A 23,859-nucleotide genomic window follows, 5' to 3' on the forward strand; every position below is an offset into this window, starting at 1 on the left:
TTTTGGTACACATTATCTCTAAGGTGTGTAATGTTAATATATAAAAATACATATATATTGAGTTTTGTTGAGTGTGGTCATAGGAGGAGTAAACATGTTGTTCTCGGTGGGATAACAGTCAACTTAGGTCTACAATATAAATCCAATGCAGTTGTTAGTAAAGATTGCGCTAAAACTTGCAATGACAAAATATTGCACTAAATCAAAAGCTCAAATGTTACAAATTAGTATCAATATTGATGTTGCAATACTGCTAGCACTAATATTACAATTTGATGATATATGTTACAATAAAGTAACAATTTTGAAATATGTTGAGGATTATATTTTGTTGTATTTTATCTCAGTATTGCTTTCAACGTTGTAGAAGGGTTTTTTATGCATAATAATGACCCAAACAGTTGAAAATAGCTGGGCTAAGATATATAACCAATTTTATGACTGCAGAAATTTGTACATTCAGTATACACATTATCCCACCGCTCACAATTTTGACCAACTATAAAAATGTAAAATTTTTCTCACTTTTCCAAAAATTCCAAAAATAATTATTGATTATTTCAAAGGGTTACTAATGACACATGATTTGGATATTTTCATGTCTGAGAAAAAGATGCATTTACTAAATAAGCAAAACCACATAAGATATTTAATCTTATTTCCAAGGATAAAAAACTAAATTAAGTTAATTTTGCTTAAAACAAGATTAAATATCTTATGTGATTTTGCTTGTCTAGTAAATGCATGTTAATTTAAAAATGTTTAGATATTTTGACTAGAAACGAGATAAAAATACTAAGTAAGATAAGCCTTTTTTGCAGTATTACAGCGTTGGTTGTACTGCTTTTTAATTTGTTGATTTTATTTGATTTACAGTAGAAGAAAAATGAAGAATGCATGAAGGCACTTGACGTTTTTGTTTGCACTGTGGCATTAATCATCACGTCAGTTCACCCCATATCATTGTTTCAATGCAAAATCAGTTCAATTTTGCATTATTTACAGATTTACACAATGTAGTTGTATTGTTTTTAATTTGATAACTGAAATAAAATCTATTACAGCAATCTAAAGTGAATAATAAGATCTTGAAAAAAGGATTAAAAATTAGGAATGCATGAAGAAAATGAAGTTTTTTGTTGCTCTGACATTATTTCAGTCACTTCACCCCAGTTCTCGTTATTTTAATACAAAATTATTTATATTTTGCAGTATTTACACCATAATTACATCAGTTGTACTGCCTTTAATTTGTTGAGTTTAATTGAAAAATTGAAAGTGTATTATTTATAGTATATCATGAGAGCTGTGATAAAAAGAAGAACGCACAATGAAAATTACGTTTTATGTTTGCCCTGAGAATTTTTATGTTAATTAAGAGCATTTTCACCTTGCATATAATTTTTATGCAAAAAGTAGTATTCAGGGATTGTAGTTGCATTGGTTGCACTGACTTTAATTTGTTCATTTTAATTAAAAACAAATCTATTATTTACAGTAATCTGATGAAAATCATATAAGATAAAATAATAAACACTTTTTTTGCGTTAGTGTATGACATTATTTTCATGTCAGTTCAACCCATTTCTCATTGGTTTCATCCAAAATCAATTATATTTACATATTATAATTGCATTGGTTTTATTGACTTGATTGAAAATATGTATGTATTGTTTACGATAATCTAAAAAAAAAAAGAGAACTGCAAAAAAATGCAGAATGCATTTTTTGGGTTCACCCCAAATCTCATTATTCTGATGAAAAAATCAATTGTATTTTGATCATAGATCATAGTTGCATTGGTTGCACCAACTGTGTTGATTTCAATTTAAAAAGTGTCAAGAGATATCCAGTTGCATTACAGTAATCAGAACTTGATTGTTATAAAATAATCAGCTTCATTTTCTTTATGCAGAATATAATTTCTTGCAATTTGAGAAAAATAATTTCCCTGCGGTTTTCATCAAATTCACCCGTGAAATGATCAACGCTGTCAATTAAAATGAAATGGAATTTTATATACAGTCAATTTAATAAATGCAAAAATGTGTGTTTTTTGGGGGTGTTTAGAAGTATTTTCAGTCATTCTGGTCTGTGAAGAGAGTTTTTTGTAAAACAGATTCGTATGAAAAGGTTGACATCAGGCTGCGTCTGTGCTCTGTGGTTTTTTGCATGTGTGCAGATTTAACCCATGCATTTTACATGTCTATTTTTCAACCGAAGCCTGTTCTGCTTCTCCAGGATAAAGTCATGCTGCTGTTTCTGTCAAAAAATCATCTGAGGTGAGTATCAGAAATTACAGCTGTCTGACATCACACCCAGATGTTCAACATATTGGAGTATCACTGACTCTGTGTGTGTGTGTGTGTGTGTGTGTGTGTGTGTGTGTGTGTGTGTGTGTGTGTGTGTGTGTGTGTGTGTGTGTGTGTGTGTGTGTGTGTGTGTGTGTGTGTGTGTGTTACAAAACACCCAACACCTTAGCGAGCACTAACACCACCCCAGAGATGTGTCAGTGTGTTTTGTATTGACAAGCCTCACATATTTAGTATAGACTTGTTCAAACATTCAACATTACATCATTATAGTCAATATCCAATCGGCTCGCTCTGTCCCTGACATGCTCCGCCCCTTGGTCTCTGTCTGTCTACCCTTAACCCCCGGTGGGTTTCCATCTCGCGTGTGTGTTGTGTGTCAGTAAGCGTACTAATGTATTCCAGCTCAGCTCCGTCTCATGGGAAGATTAATAACTAATTACTACAGGTCACTCAAGCAGATGGGCCTCCTGTGTGTGTGTGTGTGTGTGTGTGTGTGTGTGAGAGAGAGAGAGAGAGAGAGAGAGAGAGAGAGAGAGAGAGAGAGAGAGAGAGTGTGTGTGTGTGTGTGTGTGTGTGTGTGTGAGAGAGAGAGAGAGAGAGAGAGAGAGAGAGAGAGTGTGTGTGTGTGTGAGAGAGAGAGAGAGAGAGAGAGAGAGAGAGAGTGTGTGTGTGTGTGTGTGTGTGTGTGAGAGAGAGAGAGAGAGAGAGAGAGAGAGAGAGAGAGTGTGTGTGTGTGTGTGTGTGTGTGTGAGAGAGAGAGAGAGAGAGAGAGAGAGTGTGTGTGTGTGTGTGTGTGTGTGTGTGAGAGAGAGAGAGAGAGAGAGAGAGAGAGAGAGAGAGAGAGAGAGAGAGAGTGTGTGTGTGTGTGTGTGTGTGTGTGTGTGTGTGTGTGAGAGAGAGAGAGAGAGAGAGAGAGAGAGAGAGTGTGTGTGTGTGTGTGTGTGTGTGTGTGTGTGAGAGAGAGAGAGAGAGAGAGAGAGAGAGAGAGAGTGTGTGTGTGTGTGTGTGTGTGTGTGTGAGAGAGAGAGAGAGAGAGAGAGAGAGAGAGAGAGTGTGTGTGTGTACAGACAGTCGTTGCTCTTAAAACTGTCATGTATTCACGAGTCCCATCTGAGATGTTTCACCATGTGCAGGATTCTGCATTAAATGCTGCAGAGCTGTGAGCAACAGATGCACAACACACACAAACACTTACTCTCTCTCTCTCACACACACACACACACACACACACACAGAGAGAGAGAGAGAGAGATGTAATAGTGTTGCAGCTCTTATGAAAAGTGTTTCTGTTCAACTCAAAGCAGGGCTGCACTCACAAAACATTCTTAAAGGGACAGTTCACCCAAAAACTAAAATTCATTTACTGTCCCACACCTATGTGAATTTCTGTTGAACACAAAATATGTTTTGAAGAATATTAGTGTCCACTGAGTTCCATAGTATTTTTTTTTCATACTTTAAAATATATTTCGTGTTCAACAGAAAAAAAAAACTTACCTTGAGGGTGAGTCAATTATAAATATAATTATTTTTCATTTTTGGGTGCACTTTAAGAAATTAAAAATATTTAAACTAAAGAATAAATGTAAGAATATTTTGTACTCCCAAATATGTTCTTTATCTTTTTTCTTTGAGATTGTTCTGAAGGTCATGTTGTAAATGTTGTAAAAATATAAAAAAATAACCTCAAACACGGCAAATGATTTTCTTACCTAGATTTTTGTCTTGTTTCCAGCCAAAATATCAAGAAATTCTTAAATCAAGAAGAATTTTCTAGACAAGTACAAATTTTCAGAAAAAACAAGTCAAAATTAAATGCAAGAAAAACAATTAAAATCATCTGCCAATAGGATAAAAAAAAAATCAGTTTGAAATAAGATTTTTTTTTTGCTTACCCCATTGGCAGATTATCTTTTTCTAAGCAAAAACTTTTGACTTGTTTTTTTTTTTTTTTTTTTCTTAAAAAAAGAAAATAATTTTTACTTGTCTAGAAAATCCTTATTGATTTAAGAATTTTTAGATATTTTGCCTGGAAACAAGAAAAGTAAGAAAAGCATTTATTTATTTATTTATTTATTTTTGCAGTGAACTTGCCTTAAATCCCCAAAAATAAGATTGATTAATTGTGTTGTTTTAAATATTAATATTAGAACAAAACACTAGCTACATTACAATACATATGTGACCCTAAACCACAAAACCAGTCATAAGGGTTACTTTTTTTTTAATTAGAATATGTATGGTTTGTTAGAATAGGACAATTTTTGGTTTAGATACAGATTTGAAAATCTGCAATCTGAGGGTGCAAAAAAAAAAATGTAATATTAAGTTTTTATATATTTTTTATAAAATATCTTCATGGAACATGATCTTTATGTCACAGCACAGAGGGAGACAGAGACGGAGGTGAGAGTATAAGATAAAAAGGTAAGTTTATTAACAGGTAGAGAGGATGTGTATATCTTATCTGAAATGTCCACTGAGTACGGAGGTGATATCTCGATCTGGAACCAGGAGAACATAGAGTCCAAACGGGGAGAAAGCCGGGGTGTGATCGGTAGATCAGACAACGAGGAGTGAATCTGTCCGGGTATATATAGGTGAGCTGATTGGATTCAGGTGAGTGATTAGTAGTCAGGTGATAGTGAACGTGTGTGTGTGTCTTCAGGGGGCGTGGCTGGTGCATCTTGTAGGGGTAGAACTCTGACATTACCCCCTCCTCCAGGGGCGGCTCCCGACGCCCCTCTCCGACGTCGAGGACGACCACGACCGCGAGGGGCAGGACGTCCTGGGTGGCTCTGGTGGAAGTCCGTTAGAAGTTGAGGATCCAGAATATCGTCTCTAGCCACCCATGATCTTTCTTCCGGTCCGTACCCCTCCCAGTCAATGAGATATTCCAGACGGCTGCCCCGACGTCGGGAATCCAGGATCTCCCTCACGGTGTAGATAGAGGGTTGATCCAGGATCTCTGGAGGAGGGGTCTCAGCTTCAGCTCCAGGATCATCTGTGGCAGAGGGAAAGTAGGGTTTGAGTAGTGATACATGAAAAGTGGGATGAATTCGGTACCTGGGTGGGAGCTGAAGCTGATATGTCACTTCGTTGATCTGCCTCAGGACCTCGAATGGACCAATGTAGCGGGGACTCAGCTTTTTGCAGGGTAGTCTTAGCCTGATGTCTCTCGTAGATAACCACACCTTATCTCCAGGTTGGTATAGTGGGGTGGGTCTTCTACGAGCATCGGCGAACTCCTTATGGCGTCGGATGGCCCGTTGAAGGTGTTGGTGAGCTGAGTCCCACACTCTCTCGCTCTCTCGGAACCAGTAGTCTACAGCTGGAACATTGGTGGGTTCCTCCGTCCAGGGAAACAGCGGGGGCTGAAAACCGAGTATGCACTGGAAGGGAGTAAGTCCGGTGGTCTCCTGACGCAGCGAGTTCTGTGCATACTCGGCCCACGGGAGGAACCTGCTCCAGCTGTGTTGGTCCGCGGAGCAGTATGACCGGAGGTAACGTCCAAGCTCTTGGATCTTCCTCTCAGTCTGGCCGTTGGTCTGCGGGTGATATCCTGATGAGAGATTGACAGAAATACCAAGTGCTTTGAAGAATGACTTCCATACATGTGAGATGAATTGTGGACCCCGGTCCGACACAATCTCCTCGGGGAGACCAAAATGACGGAATACGTACTGGAAGAGTAACTCGGCAGTGTTCATAGCCGTAGGTAGGCCTGCCAGGGGGATAAATTTGCAGGCCTTGGAGAAACGGTCAACTACAACCAGCACGCAAGTGTTACCTTCTGACTCTGGGAGGTCCGTCACGAAGTCTACCCCGAGATGGGACCAGGGTCTCTGCGGGATGGGTAGTGGCATCAGCTTTCCTGTGGGTAGATGACGAGGGATATTAGAGGTGGCACAGACTGAGCAGCTTTGGACGTACCTGATGGTGTCCCGGGTCATACTGGACCACCAGTACCGAGCTTGGATGAGCGAGAGGGTCCGTCTGCTACCTGGGTGTCCAGAGCCCGGAGACTGGTGAACTGTGTCCAGAAGGTGTTGACGCTGGGAGCTGGGTACGAAGATTTTACCTTCTGGACATTCCGGCGGAGCAGGCTCTTGGAGAGTGGCTTCGTTGATCCCGGTGTCGATGTCCCACTGGATGGGGCTAACGATGAGTTCTGAGGGAATGATGTTTTCAGGCTCGACCACGGCGTCGTGGGAGAATTGTCGGGAGAGAGCGTCAGCAGGTATGTTCTTGGATCCTGGTCGGTAGGTAATCTTGTACTGGAAACGTGTGAAGAATAATGCCCATCTGGCTTGGCGGGGGTTAAGTCGTTTAGCTTCTCGGAGGTATTGAAGGTTTTTATGATCCGTGATGATGGTAAACGGGTAGTTAGCCCCTTCCAGCCAATGACGCCACTCCTCCAAGGCGAGTTTGATGGCGAGTAACTCGCGGTTGCCTACATCATAATTTTGCTCCGCCGGAGACAGTTTCTTAGAATAGTAGGCACAGGGATGGAGGAGAGTGGACTCACCAGCTGCTTGAGACAGCACTGCTCCGACGCCGGTGGTAGAGGCGTCTACCTCGACTACAAATGGGAGATCCGGGTTGGGATGGTGCAGGAGAGGAGCAGTGCTGAAAATCTTCTTAAGTCGTTGGAATGCTTCGTGGGCAGAGGAGGTCCAGACCAGATGTTTAGGTCGACCACGTAGGAGGGAGGTCAGAGGGGCAGTGATGAGACTGTAGTCCTTTATGAATCGGCGGTAGAAGTTTGAAAACCCCAGGAAGCGTTGAAGTTCCTTGACTGTACTGGGTTTGGGCCACTGTAGGATGGATTGAACCTTATCCAGGTTCATTTGCACACCCTCGGGGCTGATGTTATAACCCAGGAACTGAATCTTAGTCTGGTGGAACTCACACTTCTCCAGCTTGAGGAATAGCTTATGTTGGCGCAAGACTTGAAGGACCTGACGGACGTGCTGGCGATGTTCGGCCTGGTTCCGGGAATAAATCAAAATATCGTCAATATAGACAACCACGAATTTGTGGAGAAATTCCCGGAACACCTCGTTCATAAACGTTTGGAAGACAGAGGGACTGATGGACAAACCATAGGGCATAACCGAGTATTCGTAGTGGCCAGCAGGTGTAATGAATGCTGTTTTCCACTCGTCTCCCGCACGAATACGAACGAGGTTGTAAGCACTCCGCAGGTCCAGCTTGGAGAAGATGTGAGCCCCACGGAGTTCCTCGAGGGTGGCAGGAACGAGTGGCAGTGGATAAGGTTGTTGGGTGATGTTGGCATTGAGTTGGCGGTAATCAATGCAGGGACGGAGACCTCCATCCTTCTTACCCACGAAGAAGAAACTTGAAGCAGCTGGTGAGGTGGATGGTCGAATGAATCCTTGCTTCAGAGCTTCCTGGATGTACTCCTCCATCGCCTGGCGCTCCGGGTTGGACAAGGGGTAGATGCGTCCTTTAGGTAGTTGAGCCCCAGGTAGCAGATCGATGGAACAGTCCCATGGCCGATGAGGAGGAAGTTGGGTGGCAGCTTGCTTACTGAAGACGTCCTCGTAATCCTCGTACTCCGCTGGGATCTCCACCTGGGTGTCAGTCTCAGGACTTTCAATCTTGGTTGATGCAATGGTCACAGGATCAGAAACTGGTGAGGGTAAACGTGTAAAGCAGTTCTTCAGACAGTGCTTACTCCATCCGATGATGTCACAAGGATCCCAGCGGAGTTCCGGATGATGACGGTGGAGCCAAGGACGTCCCAGGATGATGTCAACGGTGGAATCCTCCAGTACCAGAAACTTGATTTGCTCATGGTGGAATAGGCCAATTTGCAGAGTGATGTATGGAGATGAATATCGGATCCGCCCACGTCCGAGTGGTTTTCCTTGGATGGTTTTAACAGATAGTTCCGGGTTATGGCGGTGACGTGACAATTGTAACAGATCTATGCATTCTTGGGATATGAAGTTTCCCGAAGAGCCTGAATCAAGGAGAGCAGAAACACAAAGATCTTTTTTAGCAGTACGCAGCGTCACAGGTATTAGGGTGAGATGAGCAGTTTCAATGTCTGACTGAATGGTACTCACCACCGGACGTGGGGGTTTGACAGGACAGGTACGTAGAATATGGCCGGGTTGTCCACAGTATAGGCAGAGTTTTTCCCTGAGGCGGCGTTGGCGTTCGGACCACGTGAGACGAGTAGAATCAAGTTGCATAGGTTCTGGTACTGGGGAGCAAGCTGCCACCGTAGCGGACTGAGGAGCGGTTTCAGTGGGCTGGCAGGCGGCTAGGCGCTGAGATACCTTCGTAGCTCGTAGTAAAAAGGTCTCCAACCCGATGTTGTCATCATAGATGGCCATAGCGGCGCGAATATCTGGGTGGAGACCATGACGATAGGCACCCAGCAGTGAAGTTTCGTTCCAGCCACTAGCCGCCGCCAGCGTCCGGAAATGGAGTGTATATTCGTGGATGGATGAGGAACCTTGTTGCAGTCGGAAGAGCTGATCAGAAGTGGTGAGTACATCTGTGTTGGAACTGAAAACTTCAGCAAAGTGACAGGTAAATTGTTCAAATGACTGAATTAACGTCGTGTTGGCTTGCCATATTGACTTCGCCCATTGTAGAGCTTTTCCAGTGAGGAGAGAAATGAGAAAAGCTACCTTCGATTCATCATTGAGAAATTGTTGTGGTTGCATCTTGATATATAGTTGGACTTGTAGTAGGAAACCGCTACACTCAGCCGCTTCACCGGAGTATGTGTTTGGTAAAGCCATGGGACTTCCTGAGGCAGATGGCGGCGCGGGAGATGGTTGTAGCGCCGCTTTGAAGGCTTTGATGAGTTCGGTGAGTTGATCTGGTGCAGGTGTTTCCTCGTTGTCCATTTTGTTTGTAGGTCTGATCTTCTGTCACAGCACAGAGGGAGACAGAGACGGAGGTGAGAGTATAAGATAAAAAGGTAAGTTTATTAACAGGTAGAGAGGATGTGTATATCTTATCTGAAATGTCCACTGAGTACGGAGGTGATATCTCGATCTGGAACCAGGAGAACATAGAGTCCAAACGGGGAGAAAGCCGGGGTGTGATCGGTAGATCAGACAACGAGGAGTGAATCTGTCCGGGTATATATAGGTGAGCTGATTGGATTCAGGTGAGTGATTAGTAGTCAGGTGATAGTGAACGTGTGTGTGTGTCTTCAGGGGGCGTGGCTGGTGCATCTTGTAGGGGTAGAACTCTGACACTTTACTTGATATCCTATTGATTTTTGGCACCCATATAATGTATTGTTGGCTATTGCTACAAATATAGCCGTGCTACTGAAGACTGGTTCTGTGCTCCAGGGTCACATATTATCATTAGTAAGGATGTGCACAAGTTCTCTGAATTTGATAAACTGGTCCTCAACAACAACTGCAGACAGTCAGAACATAAATACCAATGCCTGTGTGTGTTATACAGTATACAATTGTAGGGGTCCAAATTATGCCAAAAATCATTAGGATATTAAGATTATGTTCCATGAAGATATTTGGTAAATTTCCTATCATAAATATATCAAAACTCAATTTTTGATTAGTAATATGCATTGATAAGAACATCATTTGAACAACTTTAAAGGAAATTGTCTCATTACTTAGATTTTTTGCACCCTCAGATTTCAGTTTTTTCTCAGCCAAATATTGGATAACAAACCATACATAAATCAGTCAATGGAAAGCTTATTTATTCAGCTTTCAGATGATGTATGAATGTCAATTTAAAAAAAAAGAAGACTTTTATGACTGGTTTTGTGGTCCAGGGTCACATTAGTGTTATAAAGCATCAGACTCAATGTGCTTTTTGCTCTGTATAAAGTCATAAATAATTCAGATTTTTTTATTTCCTTTTAAACAGGTTTGTCTCTCGTCTCTCACACAGTGATGCAAATGTATGTGTGTGTGTGTGTGTGTGTGTGTGTGTGTGTGTGTCAGGAAGTGATGCGGATGCTGGATGGGAATCCAACAGCTCAATATCTAATTGAGACATTCCATGAGCGCAGAGCAGAACGATGCATCTGATGAACATTAACCACATCTCCATGCCTGTGTGTCTGTGAACACCCACCTGATGCTTTATTCTCACTTTAACAGATAAACTTGTGTGTGTGTGTGTGTGTGTGTGTGTGTGTGTGTGTGTGTGTGTGTGTGTGTGTGTGTGTGTGTGTGTGTGTGTGTGTCTCTGTGTGTGTGTGTGTGTGTGTGTGTGTGTGTGTGTGTGTGTGTGTCTCTGTGTGTGTGTGTTGTGTGTGTGTGTGTGTGTGTGTGTGTGTGTGTGTGTGTCTCTGTGTGTGTGTGTGTGTGTGTGTGTGTGTGTGTGTGTGTGTGTGTGTGTCTCTGTGTGTGTGTGTGTGTGTGTGTGTGTGTGTGTGTGTGTGTGTGTGTGTGTGTGTCTCTGTGTGTGTGTGTGTGTGTGTGTGTGTGTGTGTGTGTGTGTGTGTGTCTCTGTGTGTGTGTGTGTGTGTGTGTGTGTGTGTGTGTGTGTGTGTGTCTCTGTGTGTGTGTGTGTGTGTGTGTGTGTGTGTGTGTGTGTGTGTCTCTGTGTGTGTGTGTGTGTGTGTCTCTGTGTGTGTGTGTGTGTGTGTGTCTCTGTGTGTGTGTGTGTGTGTGTGTGTGTGTGTGTGTGTGTGTGTGTGTGTGTGTGTGTGTGTGTGTGTGTGTGTGTGTGTGTGTCTGTGTGTGTGTGTGTGTGTGTGTGTGTGTGTGTGTGTGTGTGTGTGTGTGTGTGTGTGTGTGTGTGTGTTGTGTGTGTGTGTGTGTGTGTGTGTGTGTGTGTGTGTGTGTGTGTGTGTGTGTGTGTGTGTGTCTCTGTGTGTGTGTGTGTGTGTGTGTGTGTGTGTGTGTGTGTGTGTGTGTGTGTGTGTGTGTTGCTGCCCCCCGGCCTGTTTGATTTATGAGCTTTCTGTGTTTTCTGGAAGCTTCAACCTACAGCTGCAGTTCAGATGGTGAGGAACCGAACACACACACACACACACACACACACACACACACACACACACACACACACACACACACACACACACACACACACACACACACACACACACACACACACACAGATGAGCTCGTGTTGCTGTAGTGTTGTGGGGGTCTGATGGGTGTTTCTGATTCCTCGTTTTAGTGGCCGTTTTGAAACAGACCATTAACCCTCCGCAGCCCTGTCAAAGTTCAGCCGTCAGACAGAAAGACTGATGTGTGATCCATTCACTCAGATAAAGTGTGTGTTTATGCTGCTTTACTTTAGTCTGATGATCATTTTATTAAATTAAAAATACAATTAACCATATAGCCAGCTAACAAATATGTGACCACAAAAGCAGTCATAAGGGTCAATGTTTTTTAAAACTGAGATCTGGAATCTGAGGGTGCAAAAAAATCTAAATATTGAGAAAATCGCCTTTAAAGTTGTCCAAATAAAGTTCTTAGCAATGCATATTACTAATCAAAAATTAGGTTTTGAAATATTTATGGTAGGAAATTCTGTCTTCATGGAACATGATCTTTACTTAATATCCTAATGATGTTTGGCATTAAAGAACAATTGGTCATTTTGACCTATACAATTCTTTTTGTCATTGCTACAAATATACTAATTAAGACAAGACTTAAGGTTTTGTGCTCCAGAGTCACATATGTGTCCTAAGAATGTTTTACTAACATAAAAATGCTATTTCAGAATGTTCTCTGAAACATTTTCGTCATTTATTTTGGTTATGCAAAGGTTACGGTAATGTTTAATTTTTTACAAACATTGTGGGAATTTTACTTTCGAGTGTTCTCTGAAACAAAACTAGCAGTGATTAAAAAACATTAAATGAACATAAAACTAAAACATTTCGTGAAAAAACGTGCATCAATAATGTTTGTGTGCTGAAGTTCTGATACAATTATTTACATTTACATTTGTTGAGAGAACTTTGCCAGAATGAAATGTGGAGTTACTAACTTTTAATAAAATACTAAAAACATCAATATGATTTAAACACACTTGTTTATGCATATTGTTGGGCTATTTGTTATATTAATACATTTTAATGTTTGATTTTAAGCATCTAGCTTATTTTGCAATGCAGAAAGTAGTTTTTTACTCTGAATGTGCGAGACTTCCGGTTCTGTCGCCTATTGGTAAATAACTAAGAATACTAAGTGTGGTAAACTGTAAAATTATGAGGTACAAACTAGTGTGTTTCTAATTATGATTATTTAAATAATATAAGAAATGCCAGTTTGTACTATAAATCAATATAAAGGACTGTTTCTATACAACTAAACGTGATTGACACCGGAAGTCTCGCACCTCCGCGTTACAAATCGCGCCATTCTTAATGAGGTGAGCGCTTGTGTTTGTATTTGAAAAATGATTTAGATTGCTGGCGAGACTAAAGAGTCATCAGAAGTGTAGCTAAATATGACAAATTGACTTTCAGTGGTTAAAAAATGATTCTAAATCAAGTCAATAATAGTTTAATCAAGTTTGAATATTTGAGTAAAAACAACAGAAGTCTACAGATTGTGATCATTTACATGGCGCTCAATCTGCCTGCAAACAGAGTCAGATATTAAACTATTTGCAGAACTCGAACCTTCCACGTTATATTTACATATTTATTAGCATAAAGCACAACCACAATCACACAGGAATTATTAGTGATTATGAAGATCCTCTGTTGATCTGGGAACAGACGCGCACGTAAACAAACACGTGACTAGAAAGAATTTGTGCCTTTTCTTTATTTAAATATGACTTATTAAAACAGAATTACTAATACACTGATCAACAAGGAAATCCGTAGGTCTAGAGGGAATTATTAGATGAAAATCTGACTGCATTTATCCGACAAACAAATCACAGCCCTGTCAAACAGCGCCCTCTGCTGCCCATAGAACCACATCAACTCTGTTCTGAAAACAGAATCCTGAAAAAAAATATTAAGCAGCACAGTTTTCAACACTGATAATAAATCAGTATATTAAAATGATTTCTGAAGGATCATGTGACACTGAAGACTGCAGTAATGATGATGGAAATTCAGCTTGGATCACAGGAATTACATTTTAAAGTATATTAAAATAAAAACATTTTGAATTGTAATAATATTTCACAATATTACGTTTGTTTCTGTATTATTAATTAAATTAATGCAGCCTTGATGAGTAAAAGAGACTTTAAAAATAAATAAATAATAATAATTTAGGAACAAAAATTAGCCTCAAAATTATAAAATAACTATATAAAGCCTAGAAATACTAGAAACGTTTTTGATTGATTACATTGATAATTGCAAACATTTTTTGTATTCCAAGTTTTCTAAAATGTTAGGTTTAAATATGCAAATGATGCATTATTTAATGAAATATGTGCTCATTTGCATACATTTCTAGTACAAAAATCTAAACACCGAAGGAAGTCAGTTTTAAAAATCGTGTTTAATTTTTTTTATATACATATTAGAGTCAAATGTTTTTAGAGAGAATTTTGGGTATCGCAATTTGTCACTCCATAATTAAGAAAAAACTTAGAACAGGCAGAAAACAACATATTTTTTTGCAATTTTAGGGAGAATAAAATGTTGTATATAATCAAGTAAAATATATACACTGCAAAAAAAAAAAATGCTTTTCGTACTTTGATTTTTTGTCTTGTCTCCAGACAAAATATCTAAAAGTTCTTAACAGTAAAAATTATTTTCTTGTTTTCAGAAAAATCAAGTCAAAATTAAGTGCATTTTTTGCTTGAAACAAGTAAAATAATCTGCCAATGGGGTAAGAAAAATAAAACTTATTTCAAACAGAAAACAAGATTATTTTTCTTACCCCACTGGCAGATTATTTAGCTTGTTTCAAGCAAAAATGCACTTAATTTTGACTTGATTTTTCTGAAAACAAGACCATTTTTACTCGTCTAGAAATCTGTATTGATGTAAGAATTTTAAGACGTTTTGGCTGGAAACAAGACAAAAAATCTAAGCATTTTTTTCAGTGTATGAACAAATCTCTCTGTAAAAACCTTCAGGATAAAGTCAGGAATACAAATGCTCAGTGTGGTGTGTGTAAGTGCTGCTGAAGTGGAAGTTTATGGCTCAGTGTAGGAGAAAAAACTCTTGGCCTTTAAAAATATGTTTTGTAATTGAAATCTATTGACACAAATAGATAAAGTGCTATAAAAGAAACACTTAACAGTGTCTTTTGGGTGTTTTCTTTCCACTAGTCTGAAAAAACACTTTTTGAACAACTAAAAAGCCTAAAATCTCAAAGTTGACAGGTGCAGTGTCTGCCCTTAAAATAAATATAATATTATGCTGAGCTTGTGCTCCCTCTACTGGCAGATCACACACTTCACACAGGTTCATGTGACAATCTCCACACTTTGACACAATTACACACATCACACTCTTCTGTGGGAACACGGTCAGTCAGGTTTCACTGAGGTCTCTCATCTTCACAGCGTCACACCTCTGAGGAGCTCACACTCTCTCACACACGACCCCAGACTCATTATGAAGCATTACACACAGATCATATGAACAACTGTCCACTCCACATCAGACAAACCTCTGGATTTGACTGCGAACAGATAGACATACTGCCAATATGATGAAATAGATAGAGCTCATAATGGATCAGAAAACCATTGACTCATGAGTTCCCACATTCACACTACATCTCTAACAGTGTTAAATCCCACACTCTCCACACACATCACACACACACACACACACACACACACACACACACACACACACACACACACACATCACACCCTCAGAGTCTGAGCAATGACTGGTCAAAAGTTCACAGTGTTGGGGTTTATTATGCAAGTTACATAATAATATGACTTTGTCCAAGTAATTAGTAAAGTAACACATTTTTTTAATTGACAAGAAAGTTACTTTTTCAAATAAGTAACGCCTGTTACTTTTCTCCTCATTTATTGATGAAAAGCTCTCCTGTCCCCATGTTGAGAGAAATTGTGAGTAAGATGTTCCTTTAGTTCTAGAATAAATGTGAACATGCATTAATTCATCTCACTCACTAAAAAACAGATCCAGTGTTCTTCAAAATGAATAAAAACACTGAAATTCAACACAAACCTGCAATAATTAAATATGTTAAATAATACAAATATCCTTTATGTATTTAATCCCATTTTGGTAACACTTTACAATAAGGTTCTTTAGTTAACATTAGTTAACCACATTAGTTAACATGAACTAATAATGAACAGCACTTATACAGCATTTATTAATCTTTGTTAATGTTAATTTCAACATTTACTAATACATTACTGAAATCTTCTTAATATTAGTTAATGCAGTGTGAATTAACATGAACAAGCAATGAACAACTGTATTTTTGTTAACTAACGTTAATAAAGATTAGTAAATACAGTAACAAATGTATTGCTCATGGTTAGTTCATGTTAGTTAATACATTAACTAATGTTTAACTAATGAACCTTATTGTAAAGTGTTACCCCCATTTTATTATCCGATGTCTTTGCTGCCAACCTGCGATGATCCAATTCATCCATACTAATAAGCAAAAATTACTCAAGATCATCTAACATTTCTTTTCCTTTTTTATTGCTGAAGAGTTGATTTGTTCTTCTGCGGTCTACTGTACAGACGAAAATTTACTTTTCTCTAAGCCTGAGGCTTTTGCTGTGAAAAAGCTTTTACATTTGACAAAAATAGAACTTTTTATATTTGAAACAAGCAAGACCTGCCCAGATTTAAAAAGTAACGCAAAAGTAATGGAACGCATTACTTTCCATAAAAAGTAACTAAGTAACGTAATCAGTTACTGTTTTAAGAAGTAACTCAATATTGTAACGCATTACTTTTAAAAGTAACTGCTCACAAACACACAGATTCATAACAGTCAGCAGAAACACTGTATTCTAATACAATTCACTTTAAAACTTAGAGCTATGTCTTACATTATGATGATATCTATTAAGAAGTGAATCATACACTGGGAAAAAATATAGTTGAGGAGCCTACTTTTAATTTCACACTTGATTACAAAGAACTGGCAATTAACACACACATGTCAAATGTACTTCAGTAATCTTTGTTTACAACTTAAAGCTTAAATTGAAAATAAAATATAAGTATTAGGTGAAATGTTAAAGGAAAAGTCACTAACAATAAAATGACGAGCTGGAAATAAACAACTAAAAATAAACTCAAACTAAAAATAAATTAAACCTAAACTGTAATATTTAAAAATAACAAAATATCAATAAAACAAAACATATAACAAAACTGCAAATCAATAAAAAGAAAACTGAAAAAAAAAAAAAAAAAAAAAAATATATATATATATATATATATATATATATATATCAAAGTCAAAGATGTAAAGAAATGTACAAAAGTGATTTTAAATGTAAGTAAAGTGTCTACTTTTAAGGTTTCAAAAACGTTTTTAGAGAATAAAATGTTTGGAAAAAAAACTTTGGTTGAAATAATGTTAGATTGTCGTTCAGCGGAACACAATATTTATGTAAAAATTCAAACAACATGCTTATTCTGACTTGTAAACATTAAAAAGGAAGCATATTCAATTTTATTGTGTTTTAATTGAGTAAAAAAAAAATCTTACTGACAAATGGGCAAAACCTAGGATAGTGGCAAATTTTACAAATGTAGAATTACAACTAATTAGTATTTGGGGTGAAAGTAATTCATCTTTTAATATGTCATGAATTGATTTTTGTTGTAAATATGCCTGACAAGATTGACACTGAATGACATTTTAGTGGGTGTCTTCTGTAAATTAGGGAAAAATGTAGGATATTTATTTTTTGCTCAGAAAAATGTAAACAAAAATGCTACTAAATAAATGAAAAAACTTTTTAATATTAAAAAAAAAACAACAACAACAATTTAAAGCAGTATTACATTTATTGTTTTTATACTTAATCCCTTTTTCGTCTTTGACCCATATGTACAAAATGAATTCAGAATATTAAGAAAACTGTAATACTTTATAAATAACACTCATATCTGAGGTCAGATTTATGGTCTGCATACAAAAGAATGTTGCAACTGATGTCTAACTTTTTAGTGTTTAATATAAAACAGAGACAACAGAATGAGACGAGCAGCTCGACCCGGTCAAAACTCAGCTCTGATTGATCCCAGTGTCAATCTACACACTTCCTTAATGAACACATGAACAGCCCAAATTAACACCTTCACACACACTTCAACATATTCCCAACACAACGCCTCAGTACACTCACACTTTACACGTCTTGCTTTCCCACGATTACAAATATTCACAAATGACAAAACAAACTGCTGAAATCAAAATGCTTAAGCAATCTTTAAATTATTTGATTTGATTTGTAGTTGTATGTATGCTATATTCACTGCTGTTCAAAACTCTGGGGTCAATAAGATTTATTTTTAGAAAGAAATTAATGTTTTTATTCATCAAGGATGCATTCAGTTGATCAAAAGTGACAGTAAAGACATTTCTAATGTTACAGTAGATTTCTGTTTGAAATAAATGTCAAAATAAATTTTGATCTGTGAATCCTTAAAAATAAAATGCATGACAGTTTTCACAAAAATAATCATATTTTTTCTTGAGCAGCAAATCAGCATATTAGAGTGATTTCTGAAGGATCATGTGACACTGAAGACTGGAGTAATGATGCTGAAAGCATTCAGCTTTGATCACAGAAATACATTTTAACAGAAAAATGTTTCACAGTATTACTATTTTTACTGTATTTTTGATCAGCCACAGTGATCATGCAAATCCACATACAGAAAAGCCCCAATGTTATATTTTGCTGTGATGTGAGAAAGGAGTCTGTGTGTCTGGGAAAGCAGCAGTAAAACAGTGCCACGTTCAGATATTAACACTTCATCTGACGCCTGGACAGGTCACGACCCACAGCTCCATCCTCTAAACACACACTTCAGAACATCCTGCATGTGATGATACGGCTTCATTTCAGACAGGAATCAATCAAGGTTGTGAGGGACAGAAGTAAAGTGTGACAAAGTGACAAAACATTTGTCTAATAAACCTGTTGATTAGAGAAAAACTGCGAAACAGTTCACAGAATTGTTTTCATCAGTATGGTCTATAGAGGATAGGAAATGAACCATTAGAGTCTGAATAAAAGATGACGTTTAGATTGGTTTTTAACATATTTATGTAGTCATTTTGCCGGCTATTATAAGCACCAGTGTTAACGCATTACACGAGTTACGTAATCAGATTACTTTTTCATTTACAAGAAAATATCTGAGTTACTTTTTGTTTCCTTTATGTATTTAATCCCATTTTATTAACCGATGTCCAGTTCAACCGTACTAATAAGCTAAACTTTTGATTAACATTTGTGCTTCATTTTTCTCATTGCTAAAAGTGTTGAACTTCCTTTTCAGATGTGAATTTACTTTTCCTTCAGCCTTAGGCTTATTCATTTCAAAGGGCTTTTACATTTGCTAAAAATCAAATTTTTATACTAATAAAAACAAACAAGCAAGCCTTTTCCATAAAAAGTAACATAGTTACTTTTTTAGGAGGTAACGCAACATTGTGATGCATTACTTTTAAAAGTAACTTCCCCCAACACTGACAACCACAGACGCTGCCAACAGGAAACGTTCTTGGAACAAACGTTCTTTGAGTAACATTAAAAGAATGTTCATTCAGTGTAATCTTATATTGTCTTTTATACCATTCTTAAAATGTTAACACACAAAAAAAAACTAAACTTACGGAACATTTTTTCCTGAGGCATTTTAGTTTAAACACTATTTGTTTTAGAGAATGTTCAAAAGTAACACTGTTACATAACCAAGAATTAAAAAAAAACATTTAAAAAAAACTGGATGTTTTGAACATTCAGAGAACGGTCAAAAATAATGTTTTATAACTTAATGAAAACGTTAGCAAAATGTTTCTAGAACATGTCATTTTAGCTGTAAATGCAGACTCACATTGTTTACGTTTGACTACTTTCTATTTACCCTCAAACTATGATGACATTTCAACAAGCTCATGATTCAAAGAACGAGCAAAACCAAAATGGAGAATTTTCAAATATTTATTTATAAGAAATAAGTTACAGTTGGCAAGTAGAATAATTTATCATAAATACTAAAAAATAAAATAGATTTACATTCAGTCTTCCAGTTTTATATACATATTCACAGCTATTTACATGCAGTGGCTAAATAAAGTGAATCAGTCTATAAATAACATAAAAAATAAAAATGGATGAAGTTCTTCAGTTGAGTTCTTTTTCGTGCTCTTCATCACTATAATCTTCCTCGTCGCCATCGTCATCACCATCATCATCATCGCTGTCAGAGTCCTCATACAGGCAGATAGTGGCCTGAACTGGATAATTGCGCAGGAGGATCTCAGCATCCTGGTACAGATAATCGAAACAGCGAGATTTGGGCCAAAACAACCTGCAGAAACAAAGATGAACAGAGTTTAGATGATTTACAGATCAGAGGAACATTCTCTCAAAGCTCTTTGTAATGTAACAAACGTTTTTGAAATGTAACATTTATACATTGTTCATCAAATGTTTCAGTTGGACATTTGTCTAACGTTTTTTTTAAATGTAACTACTTTTCAAAAGTAACGTTCTCTCAAAGTTCTTTGTAATGTAACATTTGTACATTTATAATCAAATGTTTCAGTTGGACGTTCTTTAAATGGAACTATTCAAAAGTAACATTCGAACAATGTTCGCCAGATTTCAAACACCTAACAAAAAATATATATATATATATATTTGTTTTGTTTTGTTTTGAGCACATTTTTTAAACATATCTGTTTTGACTTACTTGACAGGGTGAGTGATCACAGGAACTTTTGAAGGTTGCTCATCAGCTGATGGTCTTTCATAAGGCTGTTGAGTAAAGAGAGAATCATTTAATATTTGTTTTGCTCAGAGTTAGTTGTTCTTACAGGCTAGATAACTTCTCACAGAGCTCATTAACGTACCTTATATGAAACGGTTTTGCGTTCGTGACTTGTTTTATGGATCCAGGGTCTCCAAGGTCGCATCGCGTTTGTTTCAGAGTTTAATCCGTGAGTAAAGCTGAGTTTCTCCATAGTGTCCGTGGAATGAGAAGCTGAAGAGTAAATCCGTGCTTGTTGTGTTTCAGATCGGAATGATGCGCAGACTCCACGCTGGAGCGTTTATATACCCGCGCGCGCGCTCGTGCCAAACGGTGCGTTCGCGCCTTCTGACACGCGCGATCGAGGAGGTGTGAGCTCACACTCCCGCAAACACATGGCCGATTCACACATTTGACGAAAACTCAAAGAGAAAAACAACAATTGTGCTCGTCTCTCATTCCACATAAGCGTGTAGCCTATCAGTAACATTGACGCACTGAAAACGCTCAGTTACAGTTTAACGCATCACTGATAAAAGTCACATTATTTGCCTTGCAGGTCAAATATATGATACTCCACAGACATTAATTAGCACAGGACTCATAAATGTATACAAATTAAATGTAAACGAACTCTGGTGAATTAATGCTGCTTCTGTTCAATACTATAATAACAAAAACATGAGTTATTAGTACATAGTACATATAATTTTACATAAATTCCATTACATGTGTGTTTATACCCAAAATATTACTTTTTAATTTATATTGTTCATATTTATTTATTTACTCATATATAAAAAATTGTAAAAGATATCTTTGCAAAGTGCTCGTTCTTATTATTTATAGGTTATTTATTCAATGTAATTAATAAATTATTAGTACTATGTGACCCTGGGCCACAAAACCAGTCATAAGGGTACATTTTTTTGGAATTGAGATTTATACATCATCTGAAAGCTGAATATATACGCTTATATTGATGTATGGTTTGTTAGGATAAGACAATATTTGGATCTGGAATCTGAGGGTGCAAAAAATCAAAATATTGAGAAAGTCGCCATTAAATTTGTTCAAATAAGTTCTTAGCAATGCATATTACTAATCAAAAAATATTTTTTTAATATTTACGGCAGGAAATGTACAAAAAATCTAAATGGAACATGATCTTTACTTACTATCCTAATGATTTTTGGCATTAAAGGAAATAATAATAACATATACGTTATTATTATATGATAATTTTGACCCAAACTTGGTTTTGTGTTCCAAGGTCACATATTTTTACAGTTTGTGCGTTTAAACAGAGTCGAACGCGTGCGTCATTGCGTCACTTGCGTTTACAGTAACTTTGAGAAGCGTTCAAAACGTTCTGACTTAGCTTAAGGTCATGTCATAAACAGGGATTAATTGGTAAGGAAATACATGTTTATTCAGAATTAATTCCAAGTTATCTGGTCTTTAATATTCTTCTCAAACGTGAATGTTTTTTTTTCTTGAAATGTTTGTTGGACGTTTAAAAGAAACATTCCCATAATGTTTGACGTCTCTTAACGTTGGCAAAAATCATGGAAAAGTCGCTTCTAAAGCTTTTTTAAAAAAACGCGATCGTTTAGACAACATTTAGAAATGACATTCTCATAACTTATAGGCCTAATGAATGTTAGCAAAGCTGGGAAACTGTCATTTTCCACCTCAGATCAGGTTAGTGTTGATTCGGTTCTGTTTGTAAGAGATGGTCTGATTTAATCAGATGTGATCTCGAGGTGTGAAGCGAAATCCAGACCATTTGCTCTCAAACGCAAACATGACGCGTGCCGATCTGTGGCGCGCTCCCGCTGTGACGCGTGCGCGTGAGGGCGCGAGTTCATGAACTTTATTCTCAGTTGGAGAGACTCAAGGACGACAAACGACCGAAATAAACTCCTGCAGATGGAGAGATGAGAAACAGAAGACGCCTGGCTCTGCTCCTGACGCGTGCTTCAGCTAAGTGTGATTTACTGAGAGACTTTATAGAGCAGAGATCAGCTTTAAACAGCTCTGTGAGGATACCATTTTTCCCCATTGTGGTTTAAACAAGTTAATTGACTTTAAGAAACACAGATTCGCCAATATTTACGTTGAGTCAATCTGGTTGTTTATTGAAAAAATACATTTTTTTACATTTTACATTTAGTTTGCTGTAATTCGTCTCATTACAATTACTCACCAACTAAATAAACACATATACTGTATGTAAATAAATATACTTTGCGTCCACTAGAGGACACTCATACACTGAAATGCTGAAATATTTTGTGGCTGTTCAGAATGTTTTATTTTACAAAATGACACACACAGACAGGATGATGGCAGCACAGAACATTATTGTTAAGTTTTTAGTGCTATATATAACAACATTTACAACATTTCATATTAAGTTATCGATATTATTTATGCCAAAAAATCATTAGGATATTAAGAGCATGTTCCATGAAGATATTTAGTAAATTTCCTACCGTAAATATATCAAAACTTCATTTTTGATTAGTAATATGCATTGATAAGAGCTTCATATGGACAACTTTAGAGGCGCTTTTCTCAATAATTAGATTTTTTTTGCACCCTCAGATTCCAGATTTTTAAAGAGTTGCATCTCAACCAAATAATTAAAATTAATTTTAAAAAAGACCCTTATGACTGGTTTTGTGGTCCAGAGTCACATTGCAGTACGTTTATAGAACATTCAATAGGAATAATGGGAATAATAAACCTGTGTGAGTGTGAGTTTAAAGAAATAGTTCACCCAAAAGTTCTGTCATCATTTACCCATCCTCAAGTTGTTCCAAACCTGTATGAGTTTCTTTTTATATGCTGAGCACATAGTATGGAAGTCAGTGGCCACCATCAACTGTTTGGTTGCTAACATTCTTTAAGCATTTTTCTTTTGTGTTCGGATGAAAAAAGAAAGTCATAAGGAAGACTAAATGATAAATGAATTATCATTTTGTGTAAACTGTCCCTTTAAGAACAAACACACACACTTACAACACTGAATGCAGCGCTGGTTTCACATTGTTCTTCTGTACCTTGAACTGTGATGTCCTTCAGAGAATCTTCCCTGTATTTCCATCAGCTCTTACTGTATATTTCAGAGAGAGAGAGAGAGCAGCTCAAATGGAGGTCACAGATTGCAGATGAGTCATGAAGAGTTTCTCTTGTATTAGTGTTGTCTTCCATAACAATCCTCCTGCTGAAGCCGCATATTCTCTGTGACTCACAGGATATTAAATCTGAGCTATAATGAAGGAAGATACATCGTCCTGCTGCACTTCATTTCAGTTCTCTGATGCTCTTTTCCTTTCAGTGAAAGTGGTGCATTAGGTTCGTTAACACTGTGTCATGTTGCTTTTAGCTTCTTCAGAATGCACATAAAACGCATAGATATGATGGTAAAAAAAAAAAAATATATATATATATATATATATATATATATATATGTATGTGAAATAATGATTTTTTTTATTTTAATATACTTCAAAATATATTCCTGTGATGCAAAGCTGAATTTTCATCAGCTGTTACTCCAGTCTTCAGTGTCACATGATCCTTCAGAAATCATTCTAATATTCTGAT

At 37.2% G+C, this 23,859-nt stretch overlaps 1 protein-coding gene across 1 annotated transcript; it reads right to left on the bottom strand.

Moving 5' to 3' along the window:
• Positions 1-19,616: 19,616 nt before the first annotated feature.
• Positions 19,617-20,458, bottom strand: ripply2 (ripply transcriptional repressor 2). The gene is made up of 3 exons (XM_073838005.1): positions 20,348-20,458; positions 20,188-20,252; positions 19,617-19,803 (listed from the first exon to the last, which is right to left on the bottom strand). The coding sequence occupies exons 1-3, from the start codon at positions 20,456-20,458 to the stop codon at positions 19,617-19,619; spliced, it is 363 nt and encodes a 120-aa protein (XP_073694106.1).
• Between the last annotated feature and the right edge of the window lie 3,401 nt (positions 20,459-23,859).

Source organism: Garra rufa, chromosome 4 (genome assembly GCF_049309525.1).
Source record: "Garra rufa chromosome 4, GarRuf1.0, whole genome shotgun sequence".
NCBI classification, from domain to species: domain Eukaryota; kingdom Metazoa; phylum Chordata; class Actinopteri; order Cypriniformes; family Cyprinidae; genus Garra; species Garra rufa.

What these genes read in the sequence shown, in the direction of transcription:
- ripply2 (XM_073838005.1), bottom strand. Translation starts at nt 20,458, where the DNA reads ATGGAGAAACTCAGCTTTACTCACGGATTAAACTCTGAAACAAACGCG. An exon ending in GCAAAACCGTTTCATATAAG is followed by an intron (nt 20,253 to 20,347) that starts GTACGTTAATGA and finishes TTTACTCAACAG; the next exon opens with CCTTATGAAAGACCATCAGC. An exon ending in GTGATCACTCACCCTGTCAA is followed by an intron (nt 19,804 to 20,187) that starts GTAAGTCAAAAC and finishes TTGTTTCTGCAG; the next exon opens with GTTGTTTTGGCCCAAATCTC.